We start from the raw sequence: 22,298 nt of genomic DNA, 5'->3' as shown, positions 1-22,298 counted from the left end.
ATGTCGGGGATATCAGACCATATGTTGGAGATATCAGACCATATGTTGGAGATATCAGACCATATCAGACCATATGTTGGAGATATCAGACCATATGTTGGGGATATCAGACCATATGTTGGAGATATCAGACCATATGTTGGGGATGTCAGACCATATGTCGGAGATATCAGACCATATGTTGGAGATATCAGACCATATGTTGGGATATCAGACCATATGTCGGGGATATCAGACCATATGTTGGGGATATCAGACCATATCAGACCATATGTTGGAGATATCAGACCATATGTTGGGGATATCAGACCATATGTTGGGGATATCAGACCATATGTTGGGGATAGACCATATGTTGGGGATATCAGACCATATGTTGGAGATATCAGACCATATGTTGGGGATATCAGACCACATGTTGGGGATATCAGATCATATGTCGGAGATATCAGACCATATGTTAGGGATATCAGACCATATGTTGGAGATATCAGACCATATGTTGGGGATATCAGACCATATGTTGGGGATATCAGACCATATGTTGGGGATATCAGACCACATGTTGGAGATATCAGGGCATATGTCGGGGATATCAGACCATATGTTGGAGATATCAGACCATATCAGACCATATGTCGGAGATTTCAGACCATATGTTGGGGATATCAGACCATATGTTGGAGATATCAGACCATATTTTGGGGATATCAGACCAGGAATATAAGGCAAAGTAGTTTATTTTGCCTCTAAATTTCTGTATTTTTCTCACTGTATTTTCCTCCTTCTGTCTGTCTTATTTCTCTTTCTTTCTCTGCTGCCTGTCTGTCGGTGCTGCAGTCCTAAGCGGTGTTCACTCTCAGGAGGTAGGTACTCTAATACATTGAAATGGGATTGGGCTGGTTAACACTGTAGTTATTTTAGTATGGTGAGATGGGTTTGGGCTGGTTAGAACTCTAGTTACTCTAATACATTGAGATGGGATTGGTTTGGTTAGAACTCTAGTTACTTTCGTACAGTGATATGGATTGGGCTGGTTAAAACTCTAGATACTCATGTACATTGAGATGGGATTGGGCTGGTTAAAACTCTAGATACTCATGTACATTGAGATGGGATTGGGCTGGTTATTGAGATTGGATTGGGCTGTATAAAACTCTAGAACATTGAGATTGGATTGGGCTGGTTAAAACTCTAGTTGTTTTCATACATTGAAATGGGATTGGGGTGGTTTGAATCTAGTTACTCAAATAAATTGAGATGGGATTGGGCTGGTTAGAACTAGTTACTCTAAAACAATGAGATGGGATTGGGCTGGTTAGAACTCTAGTTACTCTAGTACAGTGAGATTGGATTGGGCTGGTTAGAACTAGTTACTCTAAAACATTGAGATTGGATTGGGCTGGTTAGCACTCTAGTTACTTTAGTACAGTGAGATGGGATTGAGCTGGTTAGAACTCTAGTTAATCTAGTACAGTGAGATTGGATTGGGCTGGTTAGAACTAGTTACTCTAAAACATTGAGATGGGATTGGGCTGGTTAGCACTCTAGTTACTTTAGTACAGTGAGATGGGATTGAGCTGGTTAGAACTCTAGTTACTCTAGTCCATTGAGATATGCCTGGGCTGGTAAGATCCCTATTTACTTTGGTACAGTGAGATAGGATTGGGCTGGTTAGAATCTAATTACTCTTGTACAGTGAGATGGGATTGGGCTGTTAGAACTCTAGTTACTCTAATATATTGAGTTTGGATTGGCTGGATTTAGAGATGGGATTGGGCTGGTTACAACTCTAGTTACTCTAGTACATGGAGATGGGATTGGGCTGGTTAGAATTAGTTACTCGAGTATATGGAGATGGGATTGGGCTGGTTAGAACTGATTTAGCCTAGAACAGCAAGATGGGATTGGGCTGGTTAGAACTATAGTTTCTCGAGTACATTGAGATGGGATTGGGCTGGTTAGAACTCTAGTTGATGTAGTACAGTGAGATGGGATTGGGCTGGTTAGAACTCTAGTTACTGTAGTACAGTGAGATGGGATTGGGCTGGTTAGAACTCTAGTTACTGTAGTACAGTGAGATGGGATTTGGCTGGTTTGAGCTCTAGTTACTCTAGTAAATTGTTATAGGATTTGGCAGGTTCGAATCTCGTCACTCTAATACATTGAGATGGGATTGCTCTGGTTAGAATTTAGTTACTCTAGTTACTGCTAGCGGCTTTACCTTCTGCACAGCCAGCCAGTTTTTTTTAACCTGGATAATACTCGCCAGTCCCATCCACCGCTGCCCCGTGGACACTGATCACTTGGCTACATAGCTGATGCATGCTGGACTGTCCATAAATCACGGTACTCCATTCTGCTTGTTTATGTTTTATCTGTCGGCCCCAGCCGCACTCAGACTCTGTGTGTAGTTCATCCGACCCTCCCTGCCTAGTCAACGCCATTTTACCTGCTGTTGTTGTGCTAGCTGATTAGCTGTTGTTGTCTCACCTACTGTTTAGCTAGTTCTCCCAATTCAACACCAGTGATTACTGTATGCCTCGCTGTATGTCTCTCTCAAATGTCAATATGCCTTGTATACTGTTGTTCAGGTTAGTTATCATTGTTTTAGTTTACAATGGAGCCCCTAGTTCCACTCTTCATACCCCTGATACCTCCTTTGTCCCACCTCCCACACATGCGGTGACCTCACCCATTACAACCAACATGTCCAGAGATACAACCTCTCTCATCATCACCCAGTGCCCGGGCTTACCTCTGCTGTACCCGCACCCCACCATACCCCTGTCTGCGCATTATGCCCTGAATATATTCTACCATGCCCAGAAATCTGCTCCTTTTACTCTCTGTCCCCAACGCTCTAGGCGACCAGTTTTGATAGCCTTTAGCCGTACGTACCCTCATACTACTCCACCTCTGTTCCGCGGGTGATGTGGAGGTAAACCCAGGCCCTGCATGTCCCCAGGCACCCTCATTTGTTGACTTCTGTGATCGAAAAAGCCTTGGTTTCATGCATGTCAACATCAGAAGCCTCCTCCCTAAGTTTGTTTTACTCACTGCTTTAGCACACTCTGCTAACCCTGATGTCCTTGCCGTGTCTGAATCCTGGCTCAGGAAGGCCACCAAAAATTCTGAGATTTCCATACCCAACTATAACATTTTCCGTCAAGATAGAACTGCCAAAGGGGGAGGAGTTGCAGTCTACTGCAGAGACAGCCTGCAAAGTAATGTAATACTTTCCAGGTCCATAGCCAAACAGTTCGAACTACTAATTTTAAAAATTACTCTCTCCAGAAATAAGTCTCTCACTGTTGCCGCCTGCTACCGACCCCCCTCAGCTCCACCCCCCTCAGCTCCCAGCTGTGCCCTGGACACCATTTGTGAATTGATCGCCCCCCATCTAGCTTCAGAGTTTGTTCTGTTAGGTGACCCAAACTGGGATATGCTTAACACCCCGGCAGTCCTACAATCTAAGCTAGATGCCCTCAATCTCACACAAATCATCAAGGAACCCACCAGGTACAACCCTAAATCTGTAAACAAGGGCACCCTCATAGATGTCATCCTGACCAACTGGCCCTCCAAATACAGCTCCGCTGTCTTCAACCAGGATCTCAGCGACCACTGCCTCATTGCCTGTATCCGCTACGGAGCCACGGTCAAACGACCACCCCTCATCACTGTCAAACGCTCCCTAAAACACTTCTGTGAGCAGGCCTTTATAATCGACCTGGCCCGGGTATCCTGGAAGGACATTGACCTCATCCCGTCAGTTGAGGATGCCTGGTCATTCTTTAAAAGTAACTTCCTCACCATTTTAGATAAGCATGCTCCGTTCAAAAAATGCAGAACTAAGAACAGATACAGCCCTTGGTTCACTCCAGACCTGACTGCCCTCGATCAGCACAAAAACATGCTGTGGCGGACTGCAATAGCATCGAATAGTCCCCGCGATATGCAACTGTTCAGGGAAGTCAGGAACCAATACACGCAGTCAGTCAGGAAAGCTAAGGCCAGCTTCTTCAGGCAGAAGTTTGCATCCTGTAGCTCCAACTCCAAAAAGTTCTGGGACACTGTGAAGTCCATGGAGAACAAGAGCACCTCCTCCCAGCTGCCCACTGCACTGAGGCTAGGTAACACGGTCACCACCGATAAATCCATGATTATCGAAAACTTCAACAAGCATTTCTCAATGGCTGGCCATGCCTTCCAGCCTGGCTACTCCAACCTCGGCCAACAGCTCCCCCCGCAGCTGCTCACCCAAGACTCTCCAGGTTCTCCTTTACCCAAATCCAGATAGCAGATGTTCTGAAAGAGCTGGAAAACCTGGACCCGTACAAATCAGCTGGGCTTGACAATCTGGACCCTCTATTTCTGAAACTATCCGCCGCCATTGTCGCAACCCCTATTACCAGCCTGTTCAACCTCTCTTTCATATCGTCTGAGATCCCCGAGGATTGGAAAGCTGCCGCAGTCATCCCCCTCTTCAAAGGGAGAGACACCCTGGACCCAAACTGTTACAGACCTATATCCATCCTGCTCTGCCTATCTACGGTCTTCGAAAGCCAAGTCAACAAACAGGCCACTGACCATCTCGAATCCCACCGTACCTTCTCCGCTGTGCAATCTGGTTTCCGAGCCGGTCACGGGTGCACCTCAGCCACGCTCAAGGTACTAAACGATATCATAACCGCCATCGATAAAAGACAGTACTGTGCAGCCGTCTTCATCGACCTTGCCAAGGCTTTCGACTCTGTCAATCACCAGATTCTTATCGGCAGACTCAGTAGCCTCGGTTTTTCGGATGACTGCCTTGCCTGGTTCACCAATTACTTTGCAGACAGAGTTCAGTGTGTCAAATCGGAGGGCATGCTGTCCGGTCCTCTGGCAGTCTCTATGGGGGTGCCACAGGGTTCAATTCTCGGGCTGACTCTTTTCTCTGTATATATCAATGATGTTGCTCTTGCTGCGGGCGATTCTCTGATCCACCTCTACGCAGACGACACCATTCTGTATACTTCTGGCCCCTCCTTGAACACTGTGCTATCTAACCTCCAAACGAGCTTCAATGCCATACAACACTCCTTCCGTGGCCTCCAACTGCTCTTAAACGCTAGTAAAACCAAATGCATGCTTTTCAACCGTTCGCTGCCTGCACCCACACGCCTGACCAGCATCACCACCCTGGATGGTTCCGACCTTGAATATGTGGACATCTATAAGTACCTAGGTGTCTGGCTAGACTGTAAACTTTCCTTCCAGACTCATATCAAACATCTCCAATCGAAAATAAAATCAAGAGTCGGCTTTCGATTCCGCAACAAAGCCTCCTTCACTCACGCCGCCAAACTTACCCTAGTGAAACGGACTATCCTACCGATCCTCGACTTCGGCGATGTCATCTACAAAATTGCTTCCAACACTCTACTCAGCAAACTGGATGCAGTTTATCACAGTGCCATCCGTTTTGTCACTAAAGCACTTTATACCACCCACCACTGCGACCTGTATGCTCTATTCGGCTGGCCCTCGCTACATATTCGTCGCCAGACCCACTGGCTCCAGGTCATCTACAAGTCCATGCTAGGTAAAGCTCCGCCTTATCTCAGTTCACTGGTCACGATGGCAACACCCATCCGTAGCACGCGTTCTACCTGTACATGACCATCTGATCATTTATCACTCCAGTGTTAATGATGCAAAATTGTAATTATTCGCCTACCTCCTCATGCCTTTTGCACACAATGTATATAGACTCTCCTTTTTTCTACTGTGTTATTGACTTGTTAATTGTTTACTCCATGTGTAACTCTGTGTTGTCTGTTCACACTGCTATGCTTTATCTTGGCCAGGTCGCAGTTGCAAATGAGAACTTGTTCTCAACTAGCCTACCTGGTTAAATAAAGGTGAAAAAAACACTGAGATGGTAATGGGCTGGTTAGAACTCTAGTTACATTAGTAAAGTGATATGGGATTGGGCTGGTCAGAACTCTGGTTACACTAACACATTTAAATGGGATTGGGCTGTTTAGATCTCTAGTTAGTCTAGTACATTGAGATGGGATTGGTCTGGTTAGAACTCTCGTTACTGTAGTTCACTGAGATGGGATTGGGCTGTTTAGAATCTAGATCTCTATTAAAGTGAGGTGGATATGGGTCTGGTTAGATCTCTAGTTACTCTAGTTCACTGAGATGGGATTGGTCTGGTTAGAACTCTAGTTACTGTAGTTATTATTATATTATTATTATTACTGTAGTACATTGGGATTGGAATGGGCTGTTTAGAACTCTAGAACATTAAGATGAGATTGGGCTGGTTAGAACTCTCGTTACTGTAGTTCATTGAGATGGGATTGGGCTGTTTAGAATCTAGATCTCTATTAAAGTGAGGTGGATATGGGTCTGGTTAGATCTCTAGTTACTCTAGTACATTGAGATGGGATTGGTCTGGTTAGAACTCTAGTTACTGTAGTTATTATTATATTATTATTATTACTGTAGTACATTGGGATTGGAATGGGCTGTTTAGAACTCTAGTACATTAAGATGAGATTGGGCTGGTCAGAACTCTGGTTACACTAACACATTTAAATGGGATTGGGCTGTTTAGATCTCTAGTTAGTCTAGTACATTAAGATGAGATTGGGCTGGTTAGAACTCTCGTTACTGTAGTTCACTGAGATGGGATTGGGCTGTTTAGAATCTAGATCTCTATTAAAGTGAGGTGGATATGGGTCTGGTTAGAACTCTAGTTACTGTAGTACATTGGGATTGGAATGGGCTGTTTAGAACTCTAGAACATTAAGATGAGATTGGGCTGGTTAGAACTCTAGTTACTGTAGTACATTGGGATTGGAATGGGCTGTTTAGAACTCTAGTACATTAAGATGAGATTGGGCTGGTTAGAACTCTCGTTACTGTAGTTCACTGAGATGGGATTGGGCTGGTTAGAAATCTAGTTACTTTGGTACAGTGAGATTGGATTGGGGTGATTAGAATCTAGTTACTTTAGTACATTGAGATGGGAATGGGCTTGTTAGAATATAGTTTCTCTAATACAGCGAGATGGGATTGGGCTGGTTAGAACGCTAGTAACACTAGTATATTGAGATGGGTTTGTGGTGGTTAGAATCTAGTTACTCTAATACATTGAGAAGGGATTGGGTTTGTTGGAACTCGAGTTACTTTAGAACATTGAGATGGGAACGGGCTGGTTAGAACTCTAGTTACTTTAGTACACTGAGATGGGATTGGGCTGGTTTTAATCTAGTTACTCTAGTACATTTAGATGGGATTGCGCTGGTCAGAACTCGAGTTACACAAGCACATTGAGATGGGATTGGGCTGGTTTGAACTCTAGTTACTCTAGTATATTGAGTTTGAATTGGCTGGAAATGGGATTGGGCTGGTTAACGCTAGTTACTCTACTACATTGAGATGAGATTGGCTGTTTATAATCTAGTGACTCTAGTACATTGAGATAGGATTGGGCTGGTTACATCTCTAGTTACTTTAGTAAAGTGAGATGGATATGGGTGTGCCTTTTACTGTAGTTACTCTACTGCATTGTGATTGGATTGGGCTGGTTAGAACTCGAGTACATTAAGATGAGATTGGGCTGGTTAGAACTATTGTTACTATAGTACAGTTAGATGGGATTGGGCTGGTTACTAATCTAGTTACTTTAGTACAGTGTGATGGAATTTTTCTGGGTAGAGCTCAAATGACTTAAATTGCTATAGGATTTGGCAGGTTAGAATCTAGTTACTCTAATACATTGAGATGGGATTGGGCTGGTTAGAATCTAGTTACTCTAGTATATTTAGATGGGATTGGGCTGTTAGGACTCTAGTACATTGAGATAGGATTGGGATTGTTAGAACTGTAGTTACTTTAGTACAGTGAGATTGGGCTGGTCAGAACTCTAATTACTGTAGCATATTGAGATGGGATTGGCTTGTTATTGAGATGGGATTGGGTGGTTTACACTAGTTACTGGGATATTTAGAATTAATTTAGTCTAGGACAGTGAATGGGATTGGGCTGGTCAGAACTCTTGTTACTCGAGTACATTGAGATGGGATTGGGCTGGTTATTGAGATTGGATTGGGCTGGCTATAATCTAGGTACACTGATACATTGAGATGGGGCTTGTTAGAATTCTAGTTACTCTAACACATTAAAATGGGATTTGGATGATTAGAACTCTAGGTACTCTACTACATTGAGTTGATTTGGGCTGGTTAGAACTCTAGTTGCTCTAGAACATTGAGATAGGATTGGGCTGGTTATTGAGCTGAGAATGTGCTGGTTAAAACTTGTTACTCTAGTACATTGCGATTGGATTGGGCTGGTTAGAACTCTAGTTACTCTAGTACATTGAGTTGATTTGGGCTGGTTAGAACTCTAGTTGCTCTAGAACATTGAGATAGGATTGGGCTGGTTATTGAGCTGAGAGTGTGCTGGTTAAAACTTGTTACTCTAGTACATTGCGATTGGATTGGGCTGGTTAAACTAGTTTCTCTGGTACAGTGTGTTTTGATTTGGTTGGTTTGAACGACAGTAGGCTAAAATAGGATTGTAACCATTTCTGGACCTGTATTCCAGGAGGATGAGGAGGTCCAGGAGGAGCAGGAGGAGGAGGTGCAACCAGAAGAGGAGGTACAGGAGGAGGAGCAGCAGCAGGAGGAAGACGTCCTAGAGACATGGACAGGGAAAGCCTGCACATGTGACTGTGAAGGGGGGGAGTCTGCGACAGGTACCCCCACTATGACATCACCTGTCCTGGCCACATCGCCTCCTCAGAGCCGCCCACTAGACTGCATGCCAGGTGAGGATAGGATTCCGCCCATGTCACCTGACCTTGCGGTGGTGAACGACTGTATCTGTGGTCACCTACTGTACTTGTGGTCACCTAGCTATAGTCACCTTGCTATAGTCACCTACTGTACCTGTGGTCACCTAGCTATGGTCAACTACTGTACCTGTGGTCACCTAGCTAAAGCCTCCTACTGTACCCGTGGTCACCTAGCTATTGTAAATCCAATCAAATTTTATTTGTCACATACACATGGTTAGCCGATGTTAATGCGAGTGTAGCGAAATGCTTGTGCTTCTGGTTCCGACAATGCAGTACTATCCAACGAGTAATCTAACCTAACAATTTCACAACAATTACCTTATACACACAAGTGTAAAGGAATGAATAAGAATATGTACATTGAAAAAATATATATGAATGAGTGATGGTATAGAATGGCATAGGCAAGATACAGTGGATGGTATAGAGTACAGTATATACATATGAGATGAGTAATGTAGGGTATGTAAACATTATAGGAAGTGGCATTGTTTAAAGTGGCTAGTGATACATTTGTTACATACATTTTTTCATTATTAATATAATAATATAATATATGCCATTTAGCAGACGCTTTTATCCAAAGCGACTTACAGTCATGTGTGCATACATTCTACGTATGGGTGGTCCCGGGGATCGAACCCACTACCCTGGCGTTACAAGCGCCATGCTCTACCAACTGAGCTACAGAAGGACCATTATTAAAGTGGCTGTAGTTGAGTCAGTATGTTGGCAGCAGCAACTCAATGTTAGTGATGGCTGTTTAACAGTCTGATGGCCTTGAGAAGCTGTTTTTCAGTCTCTCTGTCCCTGCTCCTTCTGGATGATAGCGAGGTGAACAGGCAGTGGCTCGGGTGGTTGTTTTCCTTGATGATCTTTTTGGCCTTCCTGTAACATCGGGTGGTGTAGGTGTCCTGGAGGGCAGGTAGTTTGCACCCGGTGATGCGTTGTGCAGACCTCACTACCCTCTGGAGAATCTTACTGGGCGGAGCAGTTGCCGTACCAGGCAGTGATACAGCCCGACAGGATGCTCTCGATAGTGCATCTGTAAAAGTTTGTGAGTGTTTTTGGTGACAAGCCAAATTTCTTCAGCCTCCTGAGGTTGAAGAGGCGGTGCTGCTGCTACTGTCCCAGCAATGTGGATAGGGGGCTGCTCCCTCTGCTGTTTCCTGAAGTCCACGATCATCTCCTTTGTTTTGTTGACGTTGAGTGTGAGGTCATAACCTCACACTCAACATCAACAAAACAAAGGAGATGATTGTGGACTTCAGGGGCCCTCACCTCCTCCCTGTAGGCCGTCTCGTCGTTGTTGGTAATCAAGCCTACCACTGTAGTGTCGTCTGCAAACTTGATGATTGAGTTGGAGGCGTGCATGGCCACGCAGTCGTGGGTGAACAGGGAGTACAGGAGAGGGCTGAGAACACACCCTTGTGGGGCCCCAGTGTTGAGGATCAGCAGGGTGGAGATGTTGTTACCTACCCTCACCACCTGGGTGCGGCCAGTCAAGAACTCCAGGACCCAGTTGCACAGGGCGGGGTCGAGACCCAGGGTCTCGAGCTTGACGTTATGATGTTAAATGCTGAGTTGTAGTCGATGAACAGCTTTCTCATATAAGTATTCCTCTTGTCCAGATGGGTTAGGGCAGTGTGATTGTGATTGCGTCGTCTGTGGACCTATTGGGACGGTAAGCAAATTGGAGTGGGTCTAGGGTGTCCGGTAGGGTGGAGGTGATATGGTCCTTGACTAGTCTCTCAAAGCACTTCATTATGACAGAAGTGAGTGCTATGGGGCGGTAGTCATTTAGCTCAGTTACCTTAGCTTTCTTGGGAACATGAACATTGGTGGCCCTCTTGAAGCATGTGGGGACAGCAGACTGGGATAAGGATTGATTGAATATGTCTGTAAACACACCAGCCAGCTGGTCTGCGCATGCTCTGAGGACGCGGCTGGGGATGCCGTCTGGACCTGCAGGCTTGCGAGGGTTGGCACGTTTAAACGTTTTGCTCATGTCGGCTGCAGTGAAGGAGAGTCCGCAGGTTTTGGTAGCGGGCTGTGTCAGTGGCACTGTATTGTCCTCAAAGCGAGCAAAGCGTTGTATGGCGTTGTATGGCGTCGTGTGAGCGAGCGGTTTACTGATGTCAACGATGTGAACAGAGTGCCCCATGGTGGCGGTGGGGTTATGGTATGGTCAGGCATAAGCTATGGACAACGAACACAATTGCATTTTATCGATGGCAATTTGAATGCAGAAAAATACAGTGACGAGGCCCATTAGAGGTATCTGTGATCAACAGATGAATCTGTATTCCCAGTCATGTGAAATCCATAGATTATGGCCTAATGAATCCATTTAAATTGACTGATTTCCTTATATGAACTGTAACTCAATAAAATCAGTTAAATTGTTGTATGTTGAGTTTATATGTTTTCATTCAGTAATAGTACTTATAATGTCTACTTCCGGGTTGGAGCGAGCGGTCGCATCGCACTTCGCTCCGCAGGTAGTATAACTTTTTCATTACATTTCATTACATTTCATTATAGTACAACGGTTGATTTGTCTAATCTTAGCAATTTCTTCTTAGCTAGCTACATAGCCGTCCTTGTATCAGAGATAATTGCATAATTATCGTATTTCGTCGCCCTAACGTAGCCTTCACTGCTATTCGCCCAGCAGCTAGCCAGCTAGCAAACGCTAGCAAACGCCCACAGATTAGCAGCACTGTAGTACTATTACACTCAACTGAACGACTTGATTAGTTTAGTGTTAGCTAGCTACATAGCTGTCTTTGTATCCAAGATAATCGTGTAGTTTAGAGTGTGTAGTCTTGGAGTGATTATCTTAATTTACCGAGGTTAGCTAGCCAGCTATTTGTCGTCCTTAACGTAGGAGACTCTGCTAGCTAGCCAACAGCTAACAGCTAACAGCTAGCCAACGTCTACTGAATTGAACTCAACAACCCGTTCGCACTCACAGGTAGTATCACATTTTCATTTCATTTCATTACAGTACAACGGTTTGATTTGTTTGATCGTAGCTAGCTACATAGCTAGCTACATAGCCGTCTTTGTATCAAAGATAATTGTGTAGTCTAGAGCGATTTTCTAGGTTAGCTAGCCAGCTATTGTCGTTCTTTTAACGCAACGTAACGTAAACAACACTGCTAGCTAGCCAGCTAGCCCCGAATAGCAGCACTGCAGAAACTATTACACTCAACGGAACGACTTGATTAGTGTAGTGTCAACAACGCAGCTACTGCCAGCTAGCCTACTTCAGCAGTACTGTATCATTTTAATCATTTTAGTCAATAAGATTCTTGCTACGTAAGCTTAACTTTCTGAACATTCGAGACGTGTAGTCCACTTGTCATTCCAATCTCCTTTGCATTAGCGTAGCCTCTTCTGTAGCCTGTCAACTATGTGTCTGTCTATCCCTGTTCTCTCCTCTCTGCACAGACCATACAAACGCTCCACACCGCGTGGCCGCGGCCACCCTAATCTGGTGGTCCCAGCGCGCACGACCCACGTGGAGTTCCAGGTCTCCGGTAGCCTCTGGAACTGCCGATCTGCGGCCAACAAGGCAGAGTTCATCTCAGCCTATGCCTCCCTCCAGTCCCTCGACTTCTTGGCACTGACGGAAACATGGATCACCACAGACAACACTGCTACTCCTACTGCTCTCTCTTCGTCCGCCCACGTGTTCTCGCACACCCCGAGAGCTTCTGGTCAGCGGGGTGGTGGCACCGGGATCCTCATCTCTCCCAAGTGGTCATTCTCTCTTTCTCCCTCACCCATCTGTCTATCGCCTCCTTTGAATTCCATGCTGTCACAGTTACCAGCCCTTTCAAGCTTAACATCCTTATCATTTATCGCCCTCCAGGTTCCCTCGGAGAGTTCATCAATGAGCTTGATACCTTGATAAGCTCCTTTCCTAAGGACGGCTCACCTCTCACAGTGCTGGGCGACTTTAACCTCCCCACGTCTACCTTTGACTCATTCCTCTCTGCCTCCTTCTTTCCACTCTTCTCCTCTTTGACCTCACCCTCTCACCTTCCCCCTACTCACAAGGCAGGCAATACGCTCCACCTCATCTTTACTAGATGCTGGTCTTCCACTAACCTCATTGCAACTCCCTCCAAGTCTCCGACCACTACCTTGTATCCTTTTCCCTCTCGCTCTCATCTAACACCTCCCACACTGCCCCTACTCGGATGGTATCGCGCCGTCCCAACCTTCGCTCTCTCTCCCCGCTACTCTCTCCTCTTCCATCCTATCATCTCTTCCCTCTGCTCATACCTTCTCCAACCTATCTCCTGATTCTGCATCCTTTGACTCTCTATGTCCCCTATCCTCCAGGCCGGCGCGGTCCTCCCCTCCCGCCCCGTGGCTCGACGACTCATTGCGAGCTCACAGAACAGGGCTCCGGGCAGCTGAGCAGAAATGGAGGAAGACTCGCCTCCCTGCGGACCTGGCATCCTTTCACTCCCTCCTCTCTACATTTTCCTCCTCTGTCTCTGCTGCTGAAGCCATTTTCTACCACTCTAAATTCCAAGCATCTGCCTCTAACCCTAGGAAGCTCTTTGCCACCTTCTCCTCACTCCTGAATCCTCCTCCCCCCCCCCCCTCCTCCCTCTCTGCAGATGACTTCGTCAACCATTTTGAAAAGAAGGTCGACGACATCCGATCCTCGTTTGCTAAGTCAAACGACACCGCTGGTTCTGCTCACACTGCCCTACCCTGTGCTCTGACCTCTTTCTCCCTCTCTCTCCAGATGAAATCTCGTGTCTTGTGACGGCCGGCCGCCCAACAACCTGCCCGCTCGACCCTATCCCCTCCTCTCTTCTCCAGACCATTTCCGGAGACCTTCTCCCTTACCTCACCTCGCTCATCAACTCATCCCTGACTGCTGGCTACGTCCCTTCCGTCTTCAAGAGAGCGAGAGTTGCACCCCTTCTGAAAAAACCTACACTCGATTCTTCCGATGTCAACAACTACAGACCAGTATCCCTTCTTTCTTTTCTCTCCAAAACTCTTGAACGTGCCGTCCTTGGCCAGCTCTCCCGCTATCTCTCTCAGAATGACCTTCTTGATCCAAATCAGTCAGGTTTCAAGACTAGTCATTCAACTGAGACTGCTCTTCTCTGTATCACGGAGCGCTCCGCACTGCTAAAGCTAACTCTCTCTCCTCTGCTCTCATCCTTCTAGACCTATCGGCTGCCTTCGATACTGTGAACCATCAGATCCTCCTCTCCACCCTCTCCGAGTTGGGCATCTCCGGCGCGGCCCACGCTTGGATTGCGTCCTACCTGACAGGTCGCTCCTACCAGGTGGCGTGGCGAGAATCTGTCTCCTCACCACGCGCTCTCACCACTGGTGTCCCCCAGGGCTCTGTTCTAGGCCCTCTCCTATTCTCGCTATACACCAAGTCACTTGGCTCTGTCATAACCTCACATGGTCTCTCCTATCATTGCTATGCAGACGACACACAATTAATCTTCTCCTTTCCCCCTTCTGATGACCAGGTGGCGAATCGCATCTCTGCATGTCTGGCAGACATATCAGTGTGGATGACGGATCACCACCTCAAGCTGAACCTCGGCAAGACGGAGCTGCTCTTCCTCCCGGGGAAGGACTGCCCGTTCCATGATCTCGCCATCACGGTTGACAACTCCATTGTGTCCTCCTCCCAGAGCGCTAAGAACCTTGGCGTGATCCTGGACAACACCCTGTCGTTCTCAACTAACATCAAGGCGGTGGCCCGTTCCTGTAGGTTCATGCTCTACAACATCCGCAGAGTACGACCCTGCCTCACACAGGAAGCGGCGCAGGTCCTAATCCAGGCACTTGTCATCTCCCGTCTGGATTACTGCAACTCGCTGTTGGCTGGGCTCCCTGCCTGTGCCATTAAACCCCTACAACTCATCCAGAACGCCGCAGCCCGTCTGGTGTTCAACCTTCCCAAGTTCTCTCACGTCACCCCGCTCCTCCGCTCTCTCCACTGGCTTCCAGTTGAAGCTCGCATCCGCTACAAGACCATGGTGCTTGCCTACGGAGCTGTGAGGGGAACGGCACCTCAGTACCTCCAGGCTCTGATCAGGCCCTACACCCAAACAAGGGCACTGCGTTCATCCACCTCTGGCCTGCTCGCCTCCCTACCACTGAGGAAGTACAGTTCCCGCTCAGCCCAGTCAAAACTGTTCGCTGCTCTGGCTCCCCAATGGTGGAACACACCCCCTCACGACGCCAGGACAGCGGAGTCAATCACCACCTTCCGGAGACACCTGAAACCCCACCTCTTTAAGGAATACCTAGGATAGGATAAAGTAATCCTTCTCACCCCCCCCCCCTTAAAAGATTTAGATGCACTATTGTAAAGTGGCTGTTCCACTGGATGTCATAAGGTGAATGCACCAATTTGTAAGTCGCTCTGGATAAGAGCGTCTGCTAAATGACTTAAATGTTAAATGTTAAATGTAAACGCCTACTGTACCTGTGGTCACCTAGCTATAGTCACCTACTGTACCTGTGGCCACCGAGCTAGAGTCTCCTACTGTACCTGTGGTCAACTAGCTATAGTCACCTACTGTGCCTGTGGTCACTTACTGTACCTGTGGTCACCTAGCTATAGTCTAGCTATAGTCACCTACTGTACCTGTGGTCACCGAGCTATGGTCACCGACTGTATCTGTGGTCACCTAGCTATAGTCACCTAGCTATAGTCTCCTACTGTATCTGTGGTCACCTAGCTATAGTCACCTAGCTATCGTCACCTGCTGTGTCTGTGGTCACCTAGCTATAGTCACCTAGCTATGGTCACCTACTGTACCTGTGGTCACTTAGCTGGGTTAGGTTAGTACTATTGGGTTAGGGTTGGTACTATTGGGTTAGTTTTAGTACTGTTGTGTTGGCGTAGGTACTGTTGGGTTGGGGTTAGTACTGTTGGGTTGGGGTTAGTACTGTTGGGTTGGGGTTGGTACTGTTGGGTTGGGGTTAGTACTGTTGGGTTAGGGTTAGTACTGTTGGGTTAGGGTTAGTACTGTTGGGTTAGTACTGTTAGGTTGGGTTTAGTACTGTTGGGTTAGTACTGTTGGGTTAGGGTTAGTACTGTTGGGTTAGTACTGTTTGGTTAGGGTTAGTACTGTTGGGTTGGGGTTAGTACTGTTGGGTTGGGGTTAGTACTGTTGGGTTAGGGTTAGTACTGTTGGGTTAGTACTGTTGGGTTAGGGTTAGTACTGTTGGGTTGGGTTAGTAATGTTGGGTTGGGGTTAGTACTGTTGGATTAGGGTTAGTACTGTTGGGTTTGGGTTAGTACTGTTGGGTTAGTACTGTTGGGTTGGGGTTTGTACTGTTGGGTTAGGGTTAGTACTGTTGGGTTAGTACTGTTGGGTTAGGGTTAGTACTGTTGGGTTGGGTTAGTACTGTTGGGTTGGGGTTAGTACTGTTGGATTAGGGTTAGTACTGTTGGGTTTGGGTTAGTACTGTTGGGTTGGGGTTAGTACTGTTGGGTTGGGATTAGTACTGTTGGGTTAGGGTTAGTACTGTTGGGTTGGGGTTGGTACTGTTGGGTTGGGGTTAGTACTGTTGGGTTAGGGTTAGTACTGTTGGGTTAGGGTTAGTACTGTTGGGTTAGTACTGTTAGGTTGGGTTTAGTACTGTTGGGTTAGTACTGTTGGGTTAGGGTTAGTACTGTTGGGTTAGTACTGTTTGGTTAGGGTTAGTACTGTTGAGGTTAGTTGTTGGGTTAGGGTTAGTACTGTTGGGTTGGGTTAGTACTGTTGGGTTGGGGTTAGTACTGTTGGGTTAGGGTTAGTACTGTTGGGTTTGGGTTAGTACTGTTGGGTTAGTACTGTTGGGTTGGGGTTAGTACTGTTGGGTTAGGGTTAGTACTGTTGGGTTAGTACTGTTGGGTTAGGGTTAGTACTGTTGGGTTGGGTTAGTACTGTTGGGTTGGGGTTAGTACTGTTGGATTAGGGTTAGTACTGTTGGGTTTGGGTTAGTACTGTTGGGTTGGGGTTAGTACTGTTGGGTTGGGATTAGTACTGTTGGGTTAGGGTTAGTACTGTTGGGTTAGGGTTAGTACTGTTGGGTTAGTACTGTTGGGTTAGGGTTAGTACTGTTGGGTTGGGTTAGTACTGTTGGGTTGGGTTAGTACTGTTGGGTTGGGTTAGTACTGTTGGGTTAGTACTGTTGGGTTAGGGTTAGTACTGTTGGGTTAGTACTGTTGGGTTTGGGTTAGTACTGTTGGGTTAGTACTGTTGGGTTGGGTTAGTACTGTTGGGTTGGGGTTAGTACTGTTGGGTTGGGTTAGTACTGTTGGGTTAGGGTTAGTACTGTTGGGTTTGTTGTTGGGTTGGGTTAGTACTGTTGGGTTGGGGTTAGTACTGTTGGGTTAGGGTTAGTACTGTTGGGTTAGGGGTTAGTACTGTTGGGTTGGGGTTAGTACTGTTGGGTTGGGGTTAGTACTGTTGGGTTAGTACTGTTGGGTTGGGTTAGTACTGTTGGGTTGGGGTTAGTACTGTTGGGTTGGGTTAGTACTGTTAGTACTGTTGGGTTGGGGTTAGTACTGTTGGGTTAGGGTTAGTACTGTTGGGTTGTTGGGTTAGGGGTTAGTACTGTTGGGTTGGGTTAGTACTGTTGGGTTGGGGTTAGTACTGTTGGAGGGTTAGTACTGTTGGGTTTGGGTTAGTACTGTTGGGTTAGGGTTAGTACTGTTGGGTTGGGGTTTGTACTGTTGGGTTAGGGTTACTGTTGGGTTAGTACTGTTGGGTTAGGGTTAGTACTGTTGGGTTAGTACTGGGTTAGGGTTAGTACTGTTGGGTTGGGTTAGTACTGTTGGGTTGGGGTTAGTACTGTTGGGTTAGGGTTAGTACTGTTGGGTTTGGTTAGTACTGTTGGGTTAGGGTTAGTACTGTTGGGTTGGGGTTAGTACTGTTGGGTTGGGGTTAGTACTGTTGGGTTAGTACTGTTGGGTTAGTACTGTTGGGTTAGTACTGTTGGGTTGGGGTTAGTACTGTTGGGTTAGGGTTAGTACTGTTGGGTTAGTACTGTTTAGGGTTAGTACTGTTGGGTTAGTACTGTTGGGTTGGGGTTAGTACTGTTGGGTTAGGGTTAGTACTGTTGGGTTAGGGTTAGTACTGTTGGGTTGGGGTTAGTACTGTTGGGTTGGGTTGGGTTAGGGTTAGTACTGTTGGGTTGGGGTTAGTACTGTTGGGTTACTGTACTGTTGGGTTAGGGTTAGTACTGTTGGGTTGGGTTAGGGTTAGTACTGTTGTTGGGGTTAGTACTGTTGGATTAGGGTTAGTACTGTTGGGTTTGGGTTAGTACTGTTGGGTTAGTACTGTTGGGTTAGTACTGTTGGGTTAGGGTTAGTACTGTTGGTTACTGTTGGGTTAGGGTTAGTACTGTTGGGTTGGGTTAGTACTGTTGGGTTGGGGTTAGTACTGTTGGATTAGGGTTAGTACTGTTGGGTTTGGGTTAGTACTGTTGGGTTGGGTTAGTACTGTTGGGTTGGGGTTAGTACTGTTGGGTTAGGGTTAGTGTTGGGTTAGTACTGTTGGGTTGGGGTTAGTACTGTTGGGTTGGGTTAGTACTGTTGGGTTAGGGTTAGTACTGTTGGGTTATTACTGGGTTAGTACTGTTGGGTTAGGGTTAGTACTGTTGGGTTAGTACTGTTGGGTTGGGGTTAGTACTGTTGGGTTAGGGTTAGTACTGTTGGGTTAGTACTGTTGGGTTAGGGTTAGTACTGTTGGGTTAGGGTTAGTACTGTTGGGTTGGGGTTAGTACTGTTGGGTTGGGGTTAGTACTGTTGGGTTAGGGTTAGTACTGTTGGGTTAGGGTTAGTACTGTTGGGTTAGGGTTAGTACTGTTGGGTTGGGTTAGTACTGTTGGGTTGGGGTTAGTACTGTTGGGTTAGGGTTAGTACTGTTGGGTTAGGGTTAGTACTGTTGGGTTAGTACTGTTGGGTTGGGGTTAGTACTGTTGGGTTAGGGTTAGTACTGTTGGGTTAGTACTGTTGGGTTAGGGTTAGTACTGTTGGGTTAGTACTGTTGGGTTGGGGTTAGTACTGTTGGGTTAGGGTTAGTACTGTTGGGTTTGGGTTAGTACTGTTGGGTTGGGGTTAGTACTGTTGGGTTGGGATTAGTACTGTTGGGTTAGGGTTAGTACTGTTGGGTTGGGGTTAGTACTGTTGGGTTGGGGTTAGTACTGTTGGGTTAGGGTTAGTACTGTTGGGTTAGGGTTAGTACTGTTGGGTTAGTACTGTTGGGTTAGTACTGTTGGGTTAGGGTTAGTACTGTTGGGTTTGGGTTAGTACTGTTGGGTTAGGGTTAGTACTGTTGGGTTGGGGTTAGTACTGTTGGGTTGGGGTTAGTACTGTTGGGTTAGGGTTAGTACTGTTGGGTTAGGGTTAGTACTGTTGGGTTAGGGTTAGTACTGTTGGGTTGGGTTAGTACTGTTGGGTTAGGGTTAGTACTGTTGGGTTTGGGTTAGTACTGTTGGGTTAGTACTGTTGGGTTGGGGTTTGTACTGTTGGGTTAGGGTTAGTACTGTTGGGTTAGTACTGTTGGGTTAGGGTTAGTACTGTTGGGTTGGGTTAGTACTGTTGGGTTGGGGTTAGTACTGTTGGGTTGGGTTAGTACTGTTGGGTTGGGGTTAGTACTGTTGGGTTGGGGTTAGTACTGTTGGGTTAGTACTGTTGGGTTAGGGTTAGTACTGTTGGGTTGGGGTTAGTACTGTTGGGTTAGGGTTAGTACTGTTGGGTTAGGGTTAGTACTGTTGGGTTAGGGTTAGTACTGTTGGGTTAGTACTGTTGGGTTAGGGTTAGTACTGTTGGGTTAGTACTGTTGGGTTGGGGTTAGTACTGTTGGGTTGGGTTAGTACTGTTGGGTTAGGGTTAGTACTGTTGGGTTGGGGTTAGTACTGTTGGGTTAGGGGTTAGTACTGTTGGGTTAGGGTTAGTACTGTTGGGTTGTTGGGTTAGGGTTAGTACTGTTGGGGGTTAGTACTGTTGGGTTAGGGTTAGTTAGTACTGTTGGGTTGGGGTTAGTACTGTTGGGTTAGGGTTAGTACTGTTGGGTTAGTACTGTTGGGTTGGGTTAGTACTGTTGGGTTAGGGTTAGTTGGGTTACTGTTGGTTGGGGTTAGTACTGTTGGGTTGTTGGGTTAGTACTGTTGTTGGGTTAGTACTGTTGGGTTAGGGTTAGTACTGTTGGGTTAGTACTGTTGGGTTAGGGTTACTGTTGGGTTGGGGTTAGTACTGTTGGGTTAGGGTTAGTACTGTTGGGTTAGGGTTAGTACTGTTGGGTTAGTACTGTTGGGTTAGGGTTAGTACTGTTGGGTTGGGTTAGTACTGTTGGGTTGGGGTTAGTACTGTTAGTACTGTTGGGTTGGGGTTAGTACTGTTGGGTTGGGGTTAGTACTGTTGGGTTAGGGTTAGTACTGTTGGGTTAGGGTTAGTACTGTTGGGTTGGGTTAGTACTGTTGGGTTGGGGTTAGTACTGTTGGGTTAGTTAGTACTGTTGGGTTAGGGTTAGTACTGTTGGGTTAGTACTGTTGGGTTAGGGTTAGTACTGTTGGGTTGGGGTTAGTACTGTTGGGTTGGGGTTAGTACTGTTGGGTTAGGGTTAGTACTGTTGGGTTAGGGTTAGTACTGTTGGGTTGGGGTTAGTACTGTTGGGTTGGGTTAGTACTGTTGGGTTTAGTACTGTTGGGTTGGGGTTAGTACTGTTGGGTTAGGGTTAGTACTGTTGGGTTGGGGTTAGTACTGTTGGGTTGGGGTTAGTACTGTTGGGTTGGGGTTAGTACTGTTGGGTTAGTACTGTTGGGTTAGGGTTAGTACTGTTGGGTTGGGTTAGTACTGTTGGGTTGGGGTTAGTACTGTTGGATTAGGGTTAGTACTGTTGGGTTAGGGTTAGTACTGTTGGGTTGGGTTAGTACTGTTGGGTTAGGGTTAGTACTGTTGGGTTAGGGTTAGTACTGTTGGGTTACTGTTGGGTTGGGGTTACTGTTGGGTTAGGGTTACTGTTGGGTTAGGGGTTAGTACTGTTGGGTTAGTACTGTTGGGTTAGGGTTAGTACTGTTGGGTTACTGGGGTTGGGGTTAGTACTGTTGGGTTGGGGTTAGTACTGTTGGGTTAGGGTTAGTACTGTTGGGTTTGGGTTAGGGTTAGTACTGTTGGGTTGGGGTTTGTACTGTTGGGTTAGGGTTAGTACTGTTGGGTTAGTACTGTTGGGTTAGGGTTAGTACTGTTGGGTTGGGTTAGTACTGTTGGGTTGGGGTTAGTACTGTTGGATTAGGGTTAGTACTGTTCGGTTTGGGTTAGTACTGTTGGGTTGGGTTAGTACTGTTGGGTTGGGGTTAGTACTGTTGGGTTAGGGTTAGTACTGTTGGGTTAGGGTTAGTACTTGGGTTAGTACTGTTGGGTTAGTACTGTTGGGTTGGGGTACTTAGTACTGTTGGGTTGGGGTTAGTACTGTTGGGTTAGGGTTAGTACTGTTGGGTTGGGGTTAGTACTGTTGGGTTAGTACTGTTGGGTTGGGGTTAGTACTGTTGGGTTGGGGTTAGTACTGTTGGGTTGGGGTTAGTACTGTTGGGTTAGGGTTAGTACTGTTGGGTTAGTACTGTTGGGTTGGGGTTAGTACTGTTGGGTTAGGGTTAGTACTGTTGGGTTGGGGTTAGTACTGTTGGGTTGGGGTTAGTACTGTTGGGTTAGGGTTAGTACTGTTGGGTTTGGGTTAGTACTGTTGGGTTAGTACTGTTGGGTTGGGGTTTGTACTGTTGGGTTAGGGTTAGTACTGTTGGGTTAGTACTGTTGGGTTGTTGGGTTGGGTTAGTACTGTTGGGTTGGGGTTAGTACTGTTGGGTTGGGTTAGTACTGTTGGGTTAGGGTTAGTACTGTTGGGTTGGGGTACTGTTGGGTTAGTACTGTTGGGTTGGGGTTAGTACTGTTGGGTTAGTACTGTTGGGTTAGTTAGTACTGTTGGGTTGGGGTTAGTACTGTTGGGTTGGGGTTAGTACTGTTGGGTTTAGTACTGGGTTAGTACTGTTGGGTTAGGTTGGGTTAGTTGTTGGGTTGGGGTTAGTACTGTTGGGTTAGGGGGTTAGTACTGTTGGGTTAGTACTGTTGGGTTAGGGTTAGTACTGTTGGGTTAGTGTTGGGTTAGGGTTACTGTTGGGTTAGGGTTAGTACTGTTGGGTTGGGGTTAGTACTGTTGGGTTAGGGTTAGTTGTTGGGTTAGTACTGTTGGGTTTAGGGTTAGTACTGTTGGGTTGGGTTAGTACTGTTGGGTTGGGGTTAGTACTGTTGGGTTAGGTTGGGTTAGTACTGTTGGGTTAGGGTTAGTACTGTTGGGTTGGGTTAGTACTGTTGGGTTAGGGTTTAGTACTGTTGGGTTAGGTTGGGTTAGTACTGTTGGGTTAGGGTTAGTACTGTTGGGTT

General features: G+C 46.5%; 1 protein-coding gene across 3 annotated transcripts in view; it reads left to right on the top strand.

Annotated features, from left to right (window-relative positions):
• Positions 1 to 22,298, top strand: part of LOC118376316 (retinoschisin-like) — a 76,475-nt gene that overhangs the window by 12,676 nt on the left and 41,501 nt on the right. For all 3 annotated transcript variants that reach the window (XM_052468959.1, XM_052468955.1, XM_052468953.1), the window contains exons 2-3: positions 841 to 866; positions 8,611 to 8,833. In XM_052468959.1, coding sequence (XP_052324919.1) covers positions 841 to 866; positions 8,611 to 8,833 — 249 coding nt within the window. The remainder of the gene's footprint in view (positions 1 to 840; positions 867 to 8,610; positions 8,834 to 22,298) is intronic.

This window comes from Oncorhynchus keta, chromosome 1 (assembly GCF_023373465.1).
Source record: "Oncorhynchus keta strain PuntledgeMale-10-30-2019 chromosome 1, Oket_V2, whole genome shotgun sequence".
Classification (NCBI taxonomy): domain Eukaryota; kingdom Metazoa; phylum Chordata; class Actinopteri; order Salmoniformes; family Salmonidae; genus Oncorhynchus; species Oncorhynchus keta.
Note: the sequence above shows the minus strand (reverse complement) of the source record. Positions and strands in the feature narration are given on the sequence as shown.